Source organism: the organism of the source record quoted next, unplaced genomic scaffold, assembly GCF_019419815.1.
Source record: "Pyrus x bretschneideri cultivar Hongxiangsu unplaced genomic scaffold, Pyrus_bretschneideri_v1 Contig46, whole genome shotgun sequence".
Taxonomy (NCBI): domain Eukaryota; kingdom Viridiplantae; phylum Streptophyta; class Magnoliopsida; order Rosales; family Rosaceae; genus Pyrus; species Pyrus x bretschneideri.
In genome coordinates this window covers 834,107-856,436 of record NW_025999783.1, presented here as the reverse complement: position 1 = coordinate 856,436, position 22,330 = coordinate 834,107, and the positions used below count along the sequence as shown (strand labels likewise).

At 37.2% G+C, this 22,330-nt stretch overlaps 2 protein-coding genes across 6 annotated transcripts; both read left to right on the top strand.

Moving 5' to 3' along the window:
* The first annotated feature begins 1,863 nt into the window (after positions 1-1,863).
* LOC103952246 (26S proteasome regulatory subunit RPN13-like) lies at positions 1,864-11,609 on the top strand. Of its 5 annotated transcripts, none has more exons than XM_048567771.1 (6): positions 1,864-2,583; positions 8,240-8,642; positions 8,774-10,766; positions 10,857-10,934; positions 11,061-11,115; positions 11,292-11,609. In XM_048567771.1, exons 3-6 carry the CDS (start codon positions 10,629-10,631, stop codon positions 11,432-11,434), a joined length of 414 nt encoding a protein of 137 aa, XP_048423728.1. In that variant the 5' UTR covers positions 1,864-2,583; positions 8,240-8,642; positions 8,774-10,628; the 3' UTR covers positions 11,435-11,609. The 5 variants fall into 5 exon arrangements, with proteins under 5 accessions (XP_048423728.1, XP_048423727.1, XP_048423726.1 ...); XM_048567770.1 differs by having other exon boundaries at positions 8,240-9,570; positions 9,666-10,766; XM_048567773.1 differs by having other exon boundaries at positions 1,871-2,583; positions 8,240-10,433; positions 10,672-10,766.
* A 1,304-nt stretch (positions 11,610-12,913) lies between these two features.
* On the top strand, positions 12,914-22,329 carry LOC103952203 (U3 small nucleolar RNA-associated protein 21 homolog). Its single transcript, XM_048567872.1, has 18 exons — positions 12,914-13,205; positions 13,292-13,319; positions 13,853-13,953; positions 14,243-14,446; positions 14,579-14,822; positions 15,688-15,863; positions 16,557-16,639; positions 17,004-17,076; positions 17,193-17,258; positions 18,523-18,565; positions 18,946-19,085; positions 19,311-19,523; positions 19,805-19,889; positions 19,990-20,284; positions 20,822-21,083; positions 21,224-21,440; positions 21,564-21,775; positions 21,939-22,329. The coding sequence occupies exons 1-18, from the start codon at positions 13,080-13,082 to the stop codon at positions 22,086-22,088; spliced, it is 2,718 nt and encodes a 905-aa protein (XP_048423829.1). The 5' UTR covers positions 12,914-13,079; the 3' UTR covers positions 22,089-22,329.
* The last annotated feature ends 1 nt before the right edge of the window (position 22,330 follows it).

The following is a 22,330-nucleotide window of genomic DNA, read 5'->3' as shown; positions in this document are numbered from 1 at the left end:
TTTCAAAGGAAATGGGAAGGGAATGGGGACTCGGGACAGTGTGCAGGAAACAGGAGGAAAGGTTGTGGTGTGTGGGAAAGTGTGTGTGGCCTACAACATGCCAACCAAACTAAAAAACAACCAATAAACGTAAAGAAATCGAACTAGGGGCAATTTTGTCTTTTCACACGTACGTTGTAATATTTCTGGGACGGGCTGTCACACTAATACACATGAACCAATCATCACACTATAAGGCCTGCGAAGCTTTGACTATACCTGGTTGTAGAACTATGAGGCGTACATCACACATGCCAAAGACACACACTTGGTTGTCCTGACATCTAGTTTGTAACAATTCAAAGTTTGGATGTGAACAAAGCTTTGACTATACCTGGTGCTTCATCCCGTGGTACTCTCTCATTTCCAACAAGGAAGCCAGCAAACTGTCCTAACATTGTTGTGTGATTGCCCTCTTCATTGCCTTGACCATGTGAGGCTCCTCTGTGTCCTTGACTTAGTAGATAAGCTGCAAATTCATTAATAAGTGACAATGGATTTGCAGTGAACTCCATGGATCCTAGTGAAGTGGTAGAAGGATGAGCATTAGCAACTTGTGCCTTGTAGTGGGGTTGTTGAGAGGATCTTGGTATCATTTTTCCATCTATGCTAAACTTAGGCTTGAGTTCAGGATGGAGTTCCCAACACTTTTCTTCCACATGCCCAACACCATTGCAATGTTTGCATTTTAGGTGTGTATTTCTACCCTTGTACACTTTGACCTTTGAGTTCTTGTAACTTAAACCATATGCACGAGTCTTAGTCAATCTTGAGTTCTATTCAACATTCATCACCTTCTTCCTCGCTTCTTCTCGTTGAATAGTGGCACAGACATTGTTGAAGGTGGGCAGTTCTTGACTCATCAAGATATGACTCCTTAGATCCTCGTACTCAGAGCTCAAACTCCCTAGTAGCTGGTAAATTATGTCTTCCTCAGCTCGTTTTAGGAGAATGGTAGGGTATGTGGTGTGTAAGAGATAGACATCCAACTCATTCCACATGGTTTTGAGGCTCCCAAGATGTTGAACAAACGCTTTCCCTTCTTATTGAACACTAGCAATGTCCTTCTTCAGTTGGAAAACAAGTGCATAATTGTTTTGATTTCCATACATATCCTTCATGGCTTTCCAGAGATCATGAAAGGAAATGGAGTAGCTACAAATATTAGCAACATGTTTCTCCATGGTGTTGAGCAGCAAGGACATGACAAGTTGGTCTTTGCACAGCCATGCATTGTATGTGGGAGAAGAACTATATAGAGCTTCCACACTTCCATTTACAAACCCCAACTTTCCTTTACCTCTGAGTGCTAGCGAAATAGATCAAAACCAAGGTAATTGAACTCGTTCAATAAAACTGAACATAGATGTTGATTGGTGTTAACCTCAACATCTGAGAAATTTGAGGAGAGACTATGTTGGGTCTCATCTTCACGGTTCACTGAACTTTCTTCAGTCATGGTTCAGACTTTGAATAAAGATCGCAGCAGTAAGAGTGCACAGAGATAGGTTATCAAAGAACCTACTCTGATAACATGTTGATTTTCCAGTTAAAATTGTAATGTATTTCATGAGTATCAATGTACAAGAGACCAAGTATATAAGAGAGAAGAGAGAGGAAGGAGAGTTGGCTGCAAGCAACCAAAGGAAACCCTAGTGACCGGGTAAATCAAAGGGAACCCTAGTGATCGGGTGAACCTAGGCCTAATCTAATCCTTAAATTAAGGAATTACACCAAACACTAGGTTAAGTCACTAATCAGTCAATTCCCTTAAATCAAGGGAAGATGGCTGTTTTACAAGTTTAAGATATAATGATGGCCTTGATAGTTAACCCTAGGGACCGAGAGTCCTTAAGGTTATACTTACACTTCAACATTTTTTATCTAATTTTAGGGTTGGTTTGTTTGTTTGTTTGTTTTGCTATTGTATTTATTTTCTAGGGTTTTGGGTCTGTTCATATGGCATTGGATTTCTCTTATTTAATCGAATTTCTTTTCGTTTTCCCTGCAGTTTTGTGCCCTTGATCGAACAAGTGGGTCTTCAACCGCGGCTGTCCCACAAATACAGGTAATGTATATGTGTATTCATGTATGTATGTATATTTTATGTGTAGGTAGTGTTTTGTTTGTTCAATATGTGAATATGAATTGGGGATTGTAGTTTGATGCTAATATGTTTGGGTAGAAGAACATGGAAATCAATTTTGACCCGTTTTCGTAGAATAGAAAAAGAGATTGAAATTGCCTGGTTGGTGAAGAAGTGACAAAGTCTGATTCATTGACTAGATAAGGTAAACATGGAAGATTAGGTTAAGTATATTCCAGTAAATGGGGATTTCACGACCTGAGCTTTTGATTAGGGGTGTGAGCTTTTTTTTTTTGTGGGGTTACATATATGTTGGTGCTGATGGTTTGGACTACAGAAAGATGGGTGAAAGACTTGTGAGTGGTGAGGCCAGGTTGGGATTGAAGCTATTATCATTTATCGGTTTTCTAGCTGATATGGAAGGAGATGCATGAGTTGCGTTTCTATTTTCTAATGAGGTAAAACAGATAGGGATGAGCAATTTTGTTAGGGATGTATCCACTGTTGGAAATTCAAATTAAAAGTCATGTGACCTGTCCATGTGATGCTAACCTTTCTTTACAGATTGTTTCCAGCAAAATATAATCATCATTGCTCCTTCATTATTCAGCCGAATGGTGATGAAAGACAGCAAGTGTGCTGCCATGTGATGTGCTAGCAGGAAGACAACAGTGTGCTGCCATGTGCTAGTCGAATCTGTGTTATTTGCAGCTGGAAAGACAGCTGCTATGTGCTAGCCGAATGTAGACAACCTGGAATACATTTGGTCTCTTCATTTTCACGTTCCCATGTGTTAAAGACAGCAGATATGCTGCTGTCTGTGTGCTGTCAATTGATGGTGTAAATGTGTAGGTTGTGTTGTATTTAAGGAAGCCTCTCGTAAGGCTTTAGTGCATTAATCCCATCTGATTTGTCATTCAATTCTAGAAGTGTATTTGCAATATGTTTTTAATATCAAAGTGCCTTGTTTGCCAAAGCTTGTAGCTTCCCTCATTTCTCAATTTTTGTCCAATTTTATTGAGAGTGAAAGTGAGAGGTGTGATAGAGTTTGTAAACTTATCACCCACATATTTTGGTATTGAGTTAGTAAACTTTTCAATACCAACAATTGGTATCAGGGCCAGAATACCATTCTGGCAGGTGCAGCAGTTATGGCATCCAACTTAGTGCAGCTCCAAGTTCCCACATTGAAGAAAGAAAATTATGAAAGATGGTGCATCCAATTCAAAGCATTGTTTAGATCACAAGAGTTATGGGAAGTTGTCAGTAATGGGTATGTTGTACCCACTACCGAGCAAGAAGCCACATATACTGCAGATCAAAGGAACACTCTCAAGGATTTACGAAAGAAGGACCAGAAGGCGTTGTATCTTCTTTATCAAGGATTAGAAGATTCAACGTTCGAGAAGGTTGCAGAAGCAACAACGAGCAAGCAAGTATGGGACACACTCAGTACAATCTACAAAGGAGTAGATCGGGTCAAGAAAGTGAGATTACAGTCACTTCGAGCAGATTTTGAAACTGCTCACATGAATGAAGGAGAGAGCATCTCCGACTATCACTCAAGGCTCATTGTGATAGTAAATCAGATGAGGAGAAATGGCAAGAGACTCGATGAAGTACGAGTTGTGGAGAAGATACTCCGGTCACTCACATCTAAGTTTGAGCATGTGGTGACTGCCATTGAGGAATCCAAGGATTTGGAGGCGATGAGCGTAGAGGAGCTACTAGGATCCCTCATAGTTCACGAGCAACGCATTCAGAAGAATGCAAGCCCCACAACGCTAGAGCAAGCTTTGGAGTCAAAGTTGAATATTGACACACCAAATAAAGGTCGTGGGCAGTGGAACTCACGTCGTGGGAGTTCATCCAACCGTAGCCGAGGACAAGCCCGAGGAAAAGGTCGAGGCTATGCACAAAATCTAGGTCAGTCTCAGGAGTGGAGATCTACTCGAGGAAAGGCGCATATCCAGTGTCACAGTTGTAAGCAGTATGGACATTATGCAAATGAATGTTCATATAAAAATGGTGAGCATGTCAACATGGCAGAATCAAGTGGAAATGCTAGTGAAGAACTTACAGTCTTACTAGCACACCATGATATCAGTAGCCAACAAGATGTCTAGTATTTAGACTCTGGTGCAAGCAACCACATATGTGGAAAGAAAGAGTTTTTTGCCGAACTCAAAGATGGGCCTTATGGATCTGTGAGTCTTGGTGACTCCTCAAAGTTGCCAGTTGAAGGCAAATGAAAGATCAAAAATCATCCAGAAGGATGGTAAAGAAGAATACATCTCCGATACCTACTACATACCAGGTATGAAGAGCAACATTTTGAGCATTGGTCAACTACTCCAGAAAGGGTATGTTATACATATGGAGGATATGTTTCTCACTCTCAGGAATGCAAGAAGAAAGCTTATTGCACGTGTTCAAATGTCAAAAAACCGAATGTTCCCGTTGAAGTTGAACACAAAGATTGGGAGTTGCAACATCGGTGTAATGGAAGATGGGTCATGGAAATGGCATCTTCGGTATGGCCATCTTCATTTCAATGGCCTAAAGTTGTTGTCAAATGAAGGAATGGTTCGTGGTCTACCCCAGATTGAAGCCACACGCCAAGTATGTGAAGGTTGTGTGCTTGGCAAGCAAGCACGGCTATCATTCCCTGTTGGTGATACATAGAGAGCAAGGGCACCACTGCAGTTGGTGCACACAGATATATGTGGTCCATTGGATCCCATGTCTTATGGAGGTAATAGGTATTTTATTACTTTCATTGATGATTTTAGTAGGAAGACTTGGGTTTATTTTCTCAAGGAGAAGTCGGCTGCCCTAAAAATCTTCAAGGAGTTCAAGGCACTCACAGAGGCTGAAAAGCAACCACAAGCTTGTGGCTGTGAGATCAGATAGAGGTGGAGAGTACACCTCCAATGCTTTCCAAGCATACTGCAAGGAGCAAGGAATTAGGCATCAACTGACTGCTGCCTATACACCACAGCAAAATGGGATAGCCGAAAGAAAGAATCGAACCATCCTTGACATGACAAGGTCCATGCTTAAGGAGAAGAATTTGCCAAAAGAATTGTGGGCAGAAGCTGTAGCTTGTTCGATTTATTTGTTGAATCGATGTCCAACAAAGAGTGTTAAGAGGATGACACCACAAGAGGCTTGGAGTGGGTACAAGCCGAATGTTGCACACCTAAGAGTTTTTGGGTGTGTTGCATATGCTCAGGTTCCAGAAGCCAAGAGGAGAAAGCTCGATGATCGAGGTGAAAAGTGTGTGTTTGTGGGATATAGTGAAGAGTCCAAGGCATACAAGCTCTACAACCCACTAACTGGCAAATTAGTGGTTAGTAGAGATGTCATCTTCAGTGAGGAAGAGGCATGGAAATGGAACAACAAAGAAGTCAGTAAAGAGAAGATCGTTTCCACTGATTTTGAAGAACCAGAAGTTGTACCACCTGTTGAGCAACAACCTGCTCAAACAACCACAACAACTCCATTGCACATAACTGCAAGGAGTGGTCCGACATCTAGTGAAGAAAGTAGCTCTTCAACTCCAGTAAGTTTAAGAAGTCTCACCGAGATATATGGACAAGAAGAAGAAGAAGAAGAAACCAACCTTTTCTGCTTGTATGCAGACCACGAGCCTCTCTCATTCAATGAAGCTGTGGAAGAAGATCGTTGGAGAATAGCCATGGAGGAAGAAATCCATGCTATCGAGAAGAATGACACTTGGAAGTTGACAAAGCTTCCACCAAATCAGAAGGCTATTGGTGTCAAGTGGGTGTACAAGATCAAACGCACTGCAGATGGGAGTGTAGATCGGTACAAATCAAGGCTTGTAGCAAAGGGCTACAAACAGAAGTATGGAGTGGACTATGATGAAGTCTATGCTCCAGTTGCAAGACTTGACACGGTAAGATTGCTAATCTCTCTTGCCGCTCATCATAAATGGAAAATTTATCAACTAGATGTCAAGTCAGCCTTCCTTAATGGAGTTCTTGAGGAAGAAGTGTACGTGGAACAACCGGAATGCTTCCAAGTACAAGGAGAAGAAGAAAAGGTGTATCGTTTGAAGAAGGCTTTGTATGGCCTCAAGCAAGCACCACGAGCTTGGAACTCAAGGATTGATAACTACCTTCACCAAAATGGATTTCAGAAATGTCCATACGAGCATTCAGTTTACATGAAGAATGGTGCAAAAGGGGAGTTCTTAATTATTTGTCTCTATGTAGATGACTTGTTGTTTACAGGAAATAATGAAGCAATGTTCTGTGAGTTCAAGCAATCCATGTTCAGTGAATTCGAGATGACTGACAATGGATTAATGTCATACTTTCTTGGCATAGAGGTGAAGCAAGAAAGTGACAGTATCTACATCTCTCAACAAAAGTACATGAGAGATATATTGGAGAAATTCAATATGGATAAGTGCAATATTGTCAACACTCCAGTTGCAACTGGATTGAAGCTGTCCAAGGAAGGAGAAGGTGAGTTTGTAAACTCAACCGTGTACAAAAGCTTGGTTGGAAGTCTAAGGTACCTTACAATCACAAGACCTGATATAGTTTATGGTGTTGGACTCGTGAGTCGATACATGAAAACACCAAGGGAGTCTCATTGGCTGGCTGCTAAGAGAATTTTGAGGTACATAAAAGGTACTCTAACTTATGGTCTGTTTTATAATTTTGGTGAAAATGCAAAATTATTTGGTTATTCAGATAGTGATTGGGGAGGTGACCAATATGAAAGGAAAAGCACAACTGGCTATGTGTTTTTTCTAGGATCAACAGCTTTCTCATGGACTTCAAAGAAGCAATCAATTGTTGCTTTGTCATCATGTGAAGCCGAGTATGTTGCTATAGCCTCAACAGTATGTGAAGCAATTTGGTTAAGAAATCTATTGAAGTCAATGTGTCATCCACAAGTGGAATCGACTGTGATTCATGTGGATAACATGTCTGCAATCAAGCTTGCAAAGAATCCTGTTCAACATGGAAGGAGCAAGCACATTGATACCAGGTTCCATTTTCTAAGGGACCATGTGAAGCAAAAGACAATTGAGCTTGTCTATTGTCACACGAAGGAACAAGTGGCAGACATCTTCACTAAGCCATTACCAGTTGAATCATTCCGGCTGTTACGTGAAATGCTAGGCATGAAGGCATTTTAATTTGAGGGGGCATGTTGGAAATTCAAATTAAAAGTCATGTGATCTGTCCATGTGATGCTAACCTTTCTTTACAGATTGTTTCCAGCAAAATATAATCATCATTGCTCCTTCATTATTCAGCCGAATGGTGATGAAAGACAGCAAGTGTGCTGCCATGTGATGTGCTAGCAGGAAGACAGCATTGTGCTGCCATGTGCTAGTCGAATTTGTGTTATTTGCAGCTGGAAAGACAGCTGCTGTGTGCTAGCCGAATGTAGACAACCTGGAATACATTTGGTCTCTTCATTTTCACGTTCCCATGTGTTAAAGACAGCAGATATGCTGCTGTCTGTGTGCTGTCAATTGATGGTGTAAAGGTGTAGGTTGTGTTGTATTTAAGGAAGCCTCTCGTAAGGCTTTAGTGCATTAATCCCATCTGATTTGTCATTCAATTCTAGAAGTGTATTTGCAATATGTTTTTAATATCAAAGTGCCTTGTTTGCCAAAGCTTGTAGCTTCCCTCATTTCTCAAATTTTGTCCAATTTTATTGAGAGTGAAAGTGAGAGGTGTGATAGAGTTTGTAAACTTATCACCCACATATTTTGGTATTGAGTTAGTAAACTTTTCAATACCAACATCCACTGAGGTTTCATTTAAGTTTACAGTTTGATGGACCTCGTAGCTGACTACATAGATTTTGGAGTTCTGATCTATTCTATTAATATATTGGTGCCCTTAACAAGTTGGCTTTTCTTCTTTGTATGTTCTGCTTAGAAGTTTAGTATTCATTTTCTTTGTAGAATTATGGTACTGGTTTCTCTTTCATGCATTATCTCTTACTTTCTATATTCTTCCCTTTTGTTGTATGCCATTAACATAAGAAAATGAGGGGAAAAGGGGGATCTCTGCTGGTGTTATATAAATTTGTTTCTTGCATTGAATTTTGTGGGTTTAGGGAGCAAATATACAAATCCACAAGAGTATGCACAGGTTGCTAAGCCCTAAATAGTATGATTCTGCAAGTAAGATAATTTAAATTACATGATTACGCTACATTTGTTTTATATTTAAATTACATGTTTATGCTTCATTTGTTTTATTTCATATATTTTTCCGCATCTGCTTTGCTGTTATGCCGTTGTTGGCATTGAATGTTGATTGTTCAAACCTTTAATTATGAAAGTATGTGCAGAATTCTGTGCATATATAATACTTGTGTTAGTGTGCGAGCGTACACATGCTCTAGTTCGTCTATTGTTTTCTTGAGCATGATGGACTTTCTTTGTCAAACTAACCTCTATTGACAAGAGATTTTGCTGGAGTTTCGTGCTGGTAAAATGGTTTCTAAGGGGAAAAAGGTTGCTCCTGATACTTGTAAAGGACTTGTTCGCATAGCAAGGATATGGTTTTAGTTGACGTTCTATCTAATATTTAGCTGAACTCATTTCTGGCACAGCCTTTTAGTAAATTTCTCTTCTTTCTGTATCAGGGTGATGAGGGATTGGTGCATTTTCAGTGGCTTGACCGTAGTCTAAATGTTGTGGAAGATGTATCCTGGTTTCTTTTTCATTTTTGCGACAATTTCTAGTCTTCTTTTAAGTTCTTTGTTAGTGTAGTTGTGCTTCTTCTTGTTATTTTTAATGTTGCTATTTTTGTTCTTCCATACTTTCTCAATTCTCCCTTATTCTGTTGTAATCCTTGTTCACTTCACAGTTTCACTATTCCATTTTTTGTGTTTACTCTCCCACCTTATATTTATCTTTACTTTTCTTAAAATTTCCTTAATGATAGTACCACAGGATCAGATTATATTTCCTGACGAGGCAGTGTTTGAAAAATGGTTGACAGAACCAAGTCCATTCATTTATTTGCTGGAAATGTTTTCTCAAATTCTAACTTCTTATGGATGTTGTTTTGGTCTCTCCTAGTGACTTGAAAGAAAACAAAAGTTTCCCCTCCTGGTATAGTAGCCATTGTAATATTTTAAAATTATGTTCTTACAATCAGACTCTCCCGTAAGAAAGCTAAGATGGGGGGGTATTAGGGACGTTAGCAACTTTTAATGAGTTTTTATAGTGCGCGACATATCTGGACTTGCTATTTTCAGTTTGATGTTCTTGGCATTTGTAGTACATTACTCTTTTATGATTTATGTTATGTCTTCCAAAGCTGGAATCTTGCAGGAACCAAACTTGGGTGGGGAAGTAAGTAGCAATGTAACTTCTTCATCTGGGCCAGTGAAATTCGCAGATCTTCAAAGAATCTTAAGTAATATTGAGCCAGCAGGTACTATGTTTTCTCCTTAGAGTACAAATTTTTATGTAAGTTTTTTCCCTTTCTTTTTAATTGAATTACTTACATCACACTTCTGCCATCTGCAGATAGGGCTGTGGATCCAGATGAAGGTGATAATATGATTTTTTTTTTTTTTTAAATATTTTTTTGCCATTAATGTTGTTTTTAGATAAATACATTCGTACAAATGCTTTAAATCCAAAGTTTTGTGATTAAATATGACCTGTTTTCCTCTGAATAGGAATTTTATTACAGTTTTTGTTATCTCAACAATCTAATGCGTTGCATAGTTTTAATTCAAAATGCTCTTCCAAATTTTTACTCAAATGATGAAAGCAGTATTGTGAACATTGAATATGTTGCTTATTTCCTGTAGTGAAAATCGTTCATGTGTTAGAAATTACTTCAGCATGACACGGTCAAATGTTATGAATCCCTGTGTACTAGGTAGAAATATTGCAACTGGGTTCATATTGTTGGCCTGGTTTGCTTTTAGCATCTGAAGTAATTTATATCTTTAATTCACTCGATAATTAACAGTTTTACAATTCAAAAAGGATGACGCGGGTGGGCACTGGATGTCTAAAAGAATAGTTTCCTAGGAAGTTCAATTTTCTTATTGCCTTATATCCTTTTCTTTTTTCGTTCTTCCTTTTAGTGGCCTTTCCCTCAACTGTCATGGCAGTATAGTCAAGTTACTTGCGGCAAAAATTTACGTTACTCTGTCCAGATTGCACATTGACCCTTGGTTCAGTTAATCTTTTGTGAAGTGCAAGTTTGGTAGGGAGGCATAAATCGATTAATTGATTTGGCAGAACATAACAGAATTGATCACAGAAGGTTCAGGGTGTAAGGTGAGTATGAATTTGGACCGTTCGCAGAGGACCTAAAGTGGTTTTTAACTGTTAATTTTTCGCATTAACTTCTCTAATGGTACCTGTCAATGATTATTAAAGATTTCTAACAATATGCATGCCGGCCCATTTTACTACAGTATTTACAATACTACTTCTATGGTTGCTTTTTTTTAATTTTTTTCTCCTTGAAATATGTTATGGCTTAATCGTGTGACTTGTCCTTTTGTCGGGCTAGGCGTGAGTTTGGAGGATATATTGAAACCAGAGTTGATTATGCCATTGATTGAGACATTGCCACTGGAACAGGGCTTAGGTTCTTACTTTCCTGAGGTATGCAATATTCTGGTGCACTACTTTTCTGTATTGTTGATCTCTTATACACTAGCTTTGCTCCATTGTTTAATTCGCTTGAGGTTGCAGGGTCAGTGGTCGCCTGAGGATATATTGGAGTTGCTGCACAGTCCACCTTTTCGCCAACAAATGGATTCATTTGCTTATGTAAGAATTTGAAAACTCATCTTGTGGAATTTTGATTGTCCGTTTCTTTAATGAGGGTGAAGCTGTTTCTTTCTTTTATCATCCGTACATCCTAAACGTTCATCTTTCCCTTAATGTTTATTATAGGTACTTCGAACAGGACATATAGATTTGACTCCGTTTGGTATTGACCCAAGTAAATGTAAGGACTCCATATCTTGTAGCTTGTTGTTGTACTCATGCTTGCTGAATGATTTTGTCTGATGCTAATGTTGTTTTCAGTCTTTTGCTTCCGCTTACAGATTGTATGCCATCAAATCTGTACGATGATAATTCATGGATTTGTTACTTATGGTTTTTATTACTTCTTTCTTGCAGACAGGTTCACTGGATTGTCTTTTCTTGAGGCACTTGAGGATTCGGTTGCAAAGACGTCAGAGTCTGAGGAGCCGAGGCAAGACAACACGGATTTAAGATCTGAATCTTGTAATCGTAAGGATGCCATGGATGAGTCCAAGTAGTGGAGGCACTTCTTTATACGTTTCTGTTAAATTTATCGTTGTTTTATTCGTAGGACTTTTATGTGGTCGTATTGTTAGCTCTGTATATATTGTTGGTTCTAGAAAGGAAAAGAAGGAACAAGAAAAGGGAATAGTGTTGAACTTTGTTTAAATTTGCTACTGTTTTGTACAACGATCGATTAGACATCCGAAATGTTTCACATTTTCTTCATTATACATGTTCGATCGGTTATCATATTCGAACATCAAAGTTAACAAGCAAACAGGTCAAACTTTTTGGTAAGTGAACATGTACACGAAGGGTCGAGTGTAGTGTGTTTCTTCATTGCGTCACAAATGTATGCAAGTAATTTTTGGCTCTAGTGTCATTGGCACTCTCACACATGGTATGTATGTAAGGCAAGGCAGTAGTTGTAGAACTGGAAAAAAAAAAAAAAAAAAAACAAAAGGCAAAGGAAAAAGTGGGGGTGTTTCAATTAAATTTGGTTATATTAGAACTAAATAATTGTTTTTTAATAGAGATATTTCTAGGTTAACTTACACTAGGAGGACGGAAGGTTTGGACTTGGGCGGCATTGGATTGAAGAGGATGGCTCTAACAACCGGGGTAAGTTACATATTAATAAGTATTGTTAACTACAAAGGAGTTCAACATGTTTGGGTGGAAGGGGATTCTAAGATCATTATTGATTCGGTTACCAAGAAATGTCCATGGAGAATTAGGGTTATTATTGAGGGTATCAAATTGCTTGCGAGATCATTCTCAACTATTTGATGGAGCATGTTTTTAGGAAAGCTAAATTTCTTGCAGATGCTATCATTAGTATTGATTTTTCTTGCCAAAATACTTGTATTTGGTTTAGGTCGTTTTCTTAGAGAGGTGAAATCTGTCTTTTTATTCAATTGTCTCGTATTTGGGATAGATCTTTGCTTAAAGAGGTGAAACCTGTCTTTTTATTTGCTTGTATTAAAACTGGTTGAAATTTATTTTTGGATCAAATAATAAAAGGTACAAAAGTGTAAAAAAGGTCCGTTGATTAAAAATTTCATCATTATGAATGTATATTAATATTACACTTTATAGTATAAGCTCTATCGCCCACTAATGTAAAATATAAGGGAGTGAATTTTGTACTCTTTTCTTTAAGAATTTTTAATTGTCGCTCTTAATTTTTTTTCTTTTGAGAACTTAGCACTTAAAAAAAATTATTTTACACTTCTTATAAATGTATCTATCTTTCTAAATATAGAAAATTTAGAATACAAAATGAGAATTTTAAAGTGTCAATAACAATTCTTTTTTGTTTTGTTGAATTTAATAGCTAAATTTCCTAAACAAATAACTAAATAAAATTTAATGGCTAAAAAAATAGATTGGACAAGACGCCCCGATTTTGGGAGGGCTTATTTGTATTTCAACGTGTTACCAAAACGCACCGTGTTGGTTATCATCGTTTCTTCCCTCCTCCTAAACCCTAAACCCTAAACCCTAAACCCTAACCCTTACCCCCGTCACAGTCCCTCCTCGCTGCTTGGAGTCTCTATTTTCCTCTCTCTCTCTCTCTCTCTCTTCTCTATTTGTTGGCTTTCGGCAAGCTTTAGAAAACCCTAATAAGATATACCAACAGAGATAAAGAGAGAGGGAATGGGAATATTCGAGCCGTTCAGAGCAATCGGCTACACAACCAGCTCCGTGCCCTTCTCTGTTCAGCGCCTCGGCACCGAAACCTTCGTCACTGTCTCCGTCGGCAAGGCCTTCCAAATTTACAACGTAATTTTTAATTCATTTATTTATTTATTCTTCAAGAATGCCCATTAATTTATGCTTAATATTTTTTAATTTGTATTTGGTTGCAGTGTGCAAAGCTCAGTCTCGTCCTCATTGGTATGTTTCTATGTTCTTTTGTTTTCAAATTTGAAGTTTTAATTTTTATTATTATGAACAATATAATTATTTGAATTACTATATAAAGTAATGTTCGGAATTGATATTAGTAGTATCAACGAAGAAATGGGACCAAGTTGGCAATACGTTTGCCTAAATTCTTCCAAAATATCTTGCTTTCGATCAATCCTGTGCACGAATCTGCATAAAGGGTTTTTGTTTTTTGTTTTTTATAATTTTTTTTTTTAAAAAAAAATTAGCTGGAGTTGTTTAAAAACTTTAGTTTTACTTTCACAAAAGAATGAACAAACCGTTGCGGGTGCAAAATAACAACACTTTTAATGTTGGAGAGCAGCATGACGTTATGCTGGAGAGCAGCATGACTTTATACTGGAGGAGCAGCATGACATTATGCTGGCAATGTTATTTTTGGTTTTGTTTTTCCAAATGCTTTTGACTGCAATTTTGTAGGCATTTTAGGTTATTTTGTTCATGCATTATAATTATGATAATTTTTTTATCACCTATGAAAGGTCCACAATTGCCAAAGAAGATTCGAGCTCTTGCTTCCTACCGTGATTATACATTTGCTGCATATGGGAATGAGATAGCCATTTTTAAGCGAGCTCATCAGGTTGGTTGGCAGTTCTTTTCTATAAATTTTTTTTAAAAGGAACGAATGTTGCTTATGTAGTCCCACCTGCCCTTGTCTTGATCCCAAGATACCTCCACACCCATCCTTTGTTTGTACATTTCAGAGTTATTGCTTTCTTTCCCTTTGGTATTGGCTAACCATCCTAATTTCAAAGCTCTTAATTAGAATCTTATAAATAACCTGCTACAGGTTAGTCATATGCATCTGTTATCAGAAGTATCTGATGGACTGAACTTCACGTTTAACACGTTATTTAATATTTTAACAGTTAGCAACATGGAGCAGCCATAGTGCCAAGGTCAATTCTTTGCTATTGTTTGGAGAGCATATCCTAAGTGTTGATGTTGAAGGTAATCTGTTTATATGGGCATTCAAAGGAATTGAGGAGAACCTTACTCCGGTCGGACATGTTATGTTAGACAACAACTTTAGTCCTAGCTGTATAATGCATCCGGATACCTACCTAAATAAGGTAAATATATTCTCAAAGAAGCTCTATTGCAATTTTCAATGCAAAATAATCATAAAATGTTCAGTCATTAAATTTGATGCAGCTTCATTTTCCTCTCAATTTAAGGTTAAAAGCTATCTATAATCTGTACAGATTATTATTGGGAGTCAGGAAGGTTCTCTTCAACTTTGGAACATCAGTACAAAGAAAAAACTCTATGAGTTCAAGGGATGGAATTCTTCAATCTGCAGTTGTGTTTCATCTCCTGCAATAGATGTTGTTGCAGTTGGTTGTGCTGATGGAAATATTCATGTTCACAACATTCGTTACGATGAAGAGCAAGTCACATTTTCTCATTCGGCACGAGGTGCTGTGACTGCCTTATCTTTCAGCACAGGTAAGAGTACCAGGCTTTTGGTTTATACTTTACACTTTATGTTAATAGCTGTCCATGAATTATTATTTTACCATGGTGCTGTGGAAGTTGATATGTTAGGCTGGGATACTGTAGACGTATTTCTTTATTGCTCTTAGTTACCAAAATAGAAAAATCGAAAAGGTATTAGTACTATACTATCCTGGGCCTCTTTAATCGAAATAGGTTGAACCTAGGACAATATAAATTATCATGTAAGGCTTAGAAATCTCGATATGGGGTTCTATACTTTAAACACAGCTGCTCACGTAGAAAACGTACAGTGGTTGAAGTGGGGCATGTTTTGTTGAAGGATTGGACCAAATGGAAATAAGTTGAGACGTCCAAAAGCTTATATATTGTTATGCAAGCTTAGATTTTCCATTGTTGGAATTCTCACCATGACCCGTCACATGTGGGCAACCAAGCCAAACACACTGAAAAATTAAATTGGGTGACACGGAGCATGCAAGGCTTCGATGTCATGTTAATGTCAGAGCATCCAACTAAAAACCAACTGGAAATGGGTGGAGAGGCCCATGTCATTATATCTTGTAATGCAAGGCTTGAAATCCTGGATATTTATTCTCTAAACTCCATCAGGTGCATTTTGGAATGAGTATTATTTTTCATGCTGCCACTGTCTTGCAGATAGTCTATTTTTTATGGGGACATCAATCTTGAGTTACGTTTCCTAGTTAGTTCTCAGTTGTCTTTTTTGAGTTGGGAATTATATGTTTGTCCTACGCAAAAAATAAGAGAGGGGCTTGTGTCTGCTATATTTTGACGATTATCCATGAAGTCAATTACTAATTTATGCTTACGTTTATTTATTCCTCCTTGTTAGATGGGCAGCCTCTTCTAGCATCGGGAGGTTCTTCTGGTATCATAAGCGTATGGAATCTTGAAAAAAGAAGGCTTCAATCAGTAATAAGAGATGCCCATGATGGTTCCATACTATCACTTCACTTTCTTGTGAACGAACCTGTGCTAATAAGTTCATCATCTGACAATTCTATCAAAGTAAGAGCACCTTATTGTCCTTTGTAGGTTTCATTTGCATCTAGTTGTCAAATCTGTAGGGATAACACATGCTATTTCCCTAATCATGTATTATGAGTGGAAATTTATTTGTTAATGCTCCGAAGAAACATACAACCATGATTAATCTAATTTCCTTCTTCATCAAGCAAGAAGCCATTTTATGAGTAACATGACCGCTTGAACTGTTTCTACTACTTCAGATTTATAAAATAGGTAGATACTAGATAGTAATTAGTAATTACTTAAGTGTGTCTACCAAGTTACTAACATAAGCATATTGGTTGAAAGTTGGACCCCAATATTTGTTATTACCAGACAAAAACTTTGGCCTTGCCAAGATGGTATGCTGTCCTCTCTGCCATAGGATCCGATTTGTGCTCACTTTATATCAATCATTAGTTATTTTCTTTTCTCTCTTATCTTCTTTTTCCTTGAAGTTCCACTGTGAAATGTTTCCATTTTTCATTTAATTGTTACAACTTACAATTGAGACGTCGTGGCTGAGTTACTACTTTGTTAGTTTGAACATTTCAATCATTAATATTTGAAGAATTTAAGACATTAGAAGGTTTTTATACTATCATTATTGTATGACCTTGGTTTACATAGAAAGAAGTCGTGTTTTTCCGTGCACCTGTATAATTGATTTGTACAACTCTTTATGCCCCTTAGATGTGGATTTTTGACACAACTGATGGAGATCCTCGACTTTTACGATTCAGAAGTGGTCATAGTGCTCCTCCACGATGCATAAGGTATATTGGTCGTGACATTAATTTTTAGTGAATTTTAAAATCTGCCAGTGTTGTTGTTGCCATAGATTTGGTGCTATAGGATTCACGTATTTCTGCCCATTGATTTTACAATCTTTGGCTTCCATCTAATTTATCTTGTGGTGCTTATATGTATGAAGCAAAATCCAGTTTTCTATTTCTTTGTCTGTTGCTCTTTATCATGCAGCATTTCTACACGTCAAGTTAAGAACTTGATTTTTAGTTTAAATTGTGCGATAAATCATTTGTAAAGGCTTTGGGTTTTCCATGATGCTCAATCCGTTGCTTTATTTTGGGGGTATTGGTTGCATTTCAACCTTCTTTATTAACCATGCTTGAGTTTTAGGTTTTATGCGAATGGGAGACACATTCTATCGGCTGGTCAGGACCGTGCATTTCGCCTTTTCTCTGTAATACAGGTTCGGACTCAGTCAGCATTGTAGTCTGAATGTTGCTTGTGTTTTTTAACCACCATTTTCATTTTTGTTGTTTATAATTCTATTCAGTATTTTATTTAGTTACATGTTGTTATTAGGATCAGCAAAGTAGAGAGCTTTCTCAGCGTCACATATCCAAACGAGCAAAGAAACTGAAGATGAAGGTTTGACTTGGAAGTACAATATCTTTTATCCTTATTTGCAGTACTTAGTATAACTCAACTGCGTTGGTATTATTGATTTATAATTTTTTCTTTAATTGAATTTCACACGACTCTTAGTTCTTAGACAAATCATGATGTATGCACTAAACAATTATGAAAGCATATAAATTAGTTGAAGATTTGTCTTTTTTTTTTGCTTGTCACACAGAACATTCAATTTATAGTGTTATTGATTGATAATTTTAAATTATGGATTTCAGCAAGGATGGATGTGTTTTTTGTTTTTCCTCGTACTTTTTTTTCTTAAGAAAAAGTTTTTGCTGACTATGAAAACATTTAAAAGTGAACTTTATATGCTGTATACACTACAATACATGAACTCAGATGTTCAAGTTCATGTATGATGTGGGCATGCATGCAAATGTCTCAATTTTTGTTTGTTTGCTCTTATGTATTTTCAAGAATCTGTTCACATATTTGAGTGTCTGGCACCCGTACCATTACCAGTGTCTTGTTCTGTTGACATTATTATGCTTGGGTGAAATCATCCGCCAGTGTCCATGTGATGCTTTATGTCGCATTTCACTATTTCAGTGAGGTTAATCCATGGATAATGATTTAGGTGGTGAGGTCCTAAGATCAGGCCACGATTGATTTTCTGTATTTGTATTGAACTCACCATGATGGGTGATCACAAGACGTGTTACCATTTGAATGATTTCATAAAGGATATGTTGCAGTGTGGATAGCAATGAAAAGAATGCCTGATCATTTTTCAATTTAAAAATGTTCAAAACCAGAAAATGTCTTAGATGAATCCATAAATTGGTCACACTACATCTTCATCCTCCCTGGTAAGTGGTAATTAGTGCCTTTTTATAGTCTTTGTTACTTGGACCAGGGGAATTGGTGCTGGATGTGAGTTGTTCTGTTTCCCCCCTCTCCGTTTCCAAATGTTTTGCATCCTTTAGACGTCTGTCATGCTTTTCATGATACTCTGTGGGTGAAGTAATTTGTAAATGTTTTATTGGCCTCAGGATATATACTGTACATAAGGCTTGTTTATTTCCTGTTACTCCCCCCCTGCAGCTATACATTATTGTATCAAGTAGTTAAGTAAGACCATGTACCATGGCTTAGACATTTATACCCATTTCCCTTGATGTTCGATGAAACATATTATCTTGTGAATCATAAATTGACAAATCTATTTGAGTTCGCTGATAGTTTAACTTTTGTAATTTATATTTTCTTTACCTTTTAGGAAGAAGAGATAAAACTGAAGCCTGTCATCGCTTTTGACTGTGGTGAGGTCTTTCACTCCCTGTAACTTTGTGTATTTGTTTTCATTTAAACTTTATTAACTCTTTTACAACAAAAAATTTTAATAGCTTCTTACTGAGATACTATATAAATTCTAAAAAGTTCTATAGGTTACAATTTGCGATCTTATATTCCAATGTATTACCAGTGAAAATAATTTTTGAATTATAATAAATTTCAAATTTGTTTTGGTCTCTTCTTGAAAGAAATTACTGCTTATGTTTGAAATTTAAATATCGATACCATAGATTTAGTGTAGTTGAAGTAATTAAGACTGTTGTTAATTCCTATAATCCTATTCAATTTGAGAAACCTGAAATGTTTTTAAATCGTCTGATTTTTTTTATGCAACAAATATCTTCAGCTGAAATAAGAGAGCGAGATTGGTGCAATGTGGTTACATGCCATATGGATACTGCAGAGGCATATGTATGGAGACTTCAAAACTTTGTTCTTGGTGAGCATATTCTGAAGCCAAGACCAGAAAACCCCACACCAGTGAAGGTTAGAATATGCTTGAATATAGCTCATTTTTTGTAACCTCCATTTTCCAAGTTTGAACAATCAAATTTGAAATTACTCTCTTTGGATTCGTATGGTTCCCAATGAATCGGTTCTAATGACTATGCTCAGTGCAATCTTAAAGACTTGTTAAACCACTTCCATACTGAACCATCTTTTTAAAACAATCTACAATATTAATGAATAGTTTTCTTTTGTTGGTAATAGGCTTGTGCCATCAGTGCATGTGGCAATTTTGCTGTACTAGGGACTGCGGATGGTTGGGTTGAGCGGTTCAACCTCCAATCAGGAATCAGTCGAGGCAGTTACATGGACACGTCAGAAAGAAGAAGCTTTGCCCATGATGGGGAAGTGGTTGGAATTGCTTGTGATTCAACAAATACTCTAATGATAAGTGCAGGATATCATGGAGACATAAAGGTCACTCTTCATTTCTTATTTCAAAAAATTATGCTGAAGGGCAGGATTTACATTGATTTTTGAGAGTGACGGTGGTGAGGCTGGCCTAGACCTTGTTTTCCAAAAAATATTACAGTTTTGCATGAAGATGCATTTTGCCCTTATATTCTCATCTTGATTTATAAGAATCAGCAAAGTAAAGAAATTTGCTCCATTTCAACTAAGCTTCCCAAGTTAAAGGAAGAAAGCAAAATGGCTAAGTTTAGTTGGATGTTTCATGCCTCACTCGTCTTGGCCTGCAGGTTTGGAATTTCAAGGGGCGTGATGTAAAATCTAGATGGGAAGTTGGGTGCTCTGTTGTCAAGATTGTATACAATCCTTTGAATGGTAACTTGTGTCTGATATATTTTTGTCATTTAGATTTACTTGACTCGGTTTTTTGCCATCATAAATGCCTTGGATAATATTGTGATAAAATAACTTTCAGGTCTTTTGGCTGTTGTGGCTGATGACTTAATCATCCGTTTGTTTGATGTTGTGGCATCAAGAATGGTTCGTAAATTTGAAGGCCATACAGATCGTGTTACGGACATGTGTTTTAGCGAGGATGGAAAATGGCTTTTGTCATCAAGTATGGATGGAAGTCTTCGAGTCTGGGATGTTATTTTAGCAAGACAAATAGATGCATTGCATGTTTACGTGTCTATAACAGCATTGTCTCTATCACCGAATATGGATGTTCTAGCAACTGCTCATGTTGACCAAAATGGGGTCTATCTTTGGTAAGTCTTCAATTCTATTGACTTCCAAATTGCTATTGAGTTTTTATTCGGAGGTTGAGTTCTTAAATGTTATTGTGATGCATATAGAATGGACGTTTCTTTTTCAAAGAAAAAACTAATTTTATCAGGAATACAGTAACAGGAGAGACCTACTAAATAAATGATGCAGATCATAAATAAGAAAACAGCGTTAATGATTACAGCCCAGTAACTCAGCCTATGGTCTTCCAATCCAATATCGCCTAAACTTTACTCTCTCCAACCCTACCCTTTATAACCTTTGAAGACCCTCCTATACCTTTCCATCCAGATTACCCAGGTTAGAGCCAAGACACTGCAACCTCATAGAACCTTAGCCTTTGTCACCTCCACCAAATGCATCATGATATAGCATAGAATCAGTGGAACATTAGAATATAAGTTATCTTAAATTTTTAAAGTGAATGGTTTAGCATGCAATAGATCGTTTGATATTGTAATATTGCTTTTTTCATTTCCTTATTTTTTACCTGAAATTAAACCTGACAATTTGAACAGGGTAAATCAATCGATGTTTTCTGGAGCTTCAAAAGTTGATTCTTATGCAAGTGGAAAGGAAGTTAGGAGTGTTAAGTTGCCATCTATCTCTTCAACAAAAGGTTATCAAGAAGAGGACTCTGACGAGCCTGTTGTGGACCATCCGCAGTCTAAATATGCTCCTGCTTTTAAAACTCTTGACCTGCAAATTCCAGATCTTGTTACTCTCTCTTTATTGCCTAAAAGCCAGCGGCAAAGCTTAATCAATTTAGGCACTATAAAGGTACTTTCTACTGCCGATTATTGTTTAGATTCCAAACATTTGACCTTATTTGGAAATATTATATTTACATTTGTATCTGTTTTCCTGTACATTTTGTTGGTGACTGATCAGTAATTATGTTGCGTCTCTGCTATGCTCAGGAACGAAATAAACCAATTGAACCGCCAAAAAAACCCGAAAGGGCTCCTTTCTTTTTGCCTTCAATTCCCTCCTTTTCAGGAGAAATATTATTTAAGCCCACTGGATCAGAAAATGAGGAGGCCAAAGGTGATAACGTAGAAGACACTAGAATAAAATCTGGTCTGGCACCATCACAATTCTTGCAACATCTTCAGTCGTCAGCGGAAATGAAGAATTGTAAATATTTTAATCTCTTATTACAGTAATATCCCATTTATTTTTCTGTTGAAACGTTGCCTTTTTTATTGTCATAACATCTATGCAGGAAATAATGGTCCTGAATTGTGTTTTTGGTTGCAGTTTCAGCATTTACTGACTATATCAAAAGTTTGTCTCCATCAACTCTGGATATGGAACTCCAAATGCTTCAGATTGTTGATGATGAGGAGGAAGAACTTGAAAGCCGGCCAGAGTTGCTTTCAATCGAACTGCTTCTTGATTATTTTATACATGAGACTTCATGTAGAAACAATTTTGACTTTGTACAAGCTGTAATCAAGGTGTTTCTCAAGGTATAGATTTCTCCTTTTCGCTTTTATCCTAGTAGTAGTGTTGTCAGAAGGCTTTTTAGAGCTTTGAGAATTCCTGTATTTACCGACTATTGCGAGTTCCAGTTGGTGCTCAAAGACCCTCAACTTCAAATTTAACCTCTTTCTTCATTTCCCTTATCAACAGATCCATGGTGAAACAATTCGGTGCCAATCAAGACTGCAGGACAAGGCCTGGGAGTTCCTAGATATTCAATGCAAAACATGGCAAAGAGTAGAAAAACTGTTTCAAAGTACAAGTTGTGTGGTCGCTTTTCTTAGCAATTCACGGTTTTGAGTGGCCTGAAATTTTGTCTCTGTATTTCTGATTATCTAGATGTCCACCCAATTTTGTATTATCGTTTGTTCTCGGTTCCATGTAATCGATATTATTTCCGTCGAGAATTGGTTTCAGTGAAATTCGCAGATGTTTAATGAAACGCTGTAGATTTTGCATCATCTGTAAAGTTCTGTTGTAATATCTACATGGTAGGTAGTAGGGATTTGACAAAGCCAATGAAATACATCATTCCACATGAC

Excerpts from the sequence above, each read along its gene's own strand:
- LOC103952246 (XM_048567771.1), top strand. The coding sequence starts at position 10,629 with ATGTTATGGCTTAATCGTGTGACTTGTCCTTTTGTCGGGCTAGGCGTG. Across the intron at positions 10,935-11,060 it reads AAATGGATTCATTTGCTTAT|GTACTTCGAACAGGACATAT; the intron begins GTAAGAATTTGA and ends TGTTTATTATAG. Across the intron at positions 11,116-11,291 it reads TGGTATTGACCCAAGTAAAT|ACAGGTTCACTGGATTGTCT; the intron begins GTAAGGACTCCA and ends TCTTTCTTGCAG.
- LOC103952203 (XM_048567872.1), top strand. The coding sequence starts at position 13,080 with ATGGGAATATTCGAGCCGTTCAGAGCAATCGGCTACACAACCAGCTCC. Across the intron at positions 14,447-14,578 it reads CGGATACCTACCTAAATAAG|ATTATTATTGGGAGTCAGGA; the intron begins GTAAATATATTC and ends TAATCTGTACAG. Across the intron at positions 21,441-21,563 it reads GTCAGCGGAAATGAAGAATT|TTTCAGCATTTACTGACTAT; the intron begins GTAAATATTTTA and ends TTTTGGTTGCAG.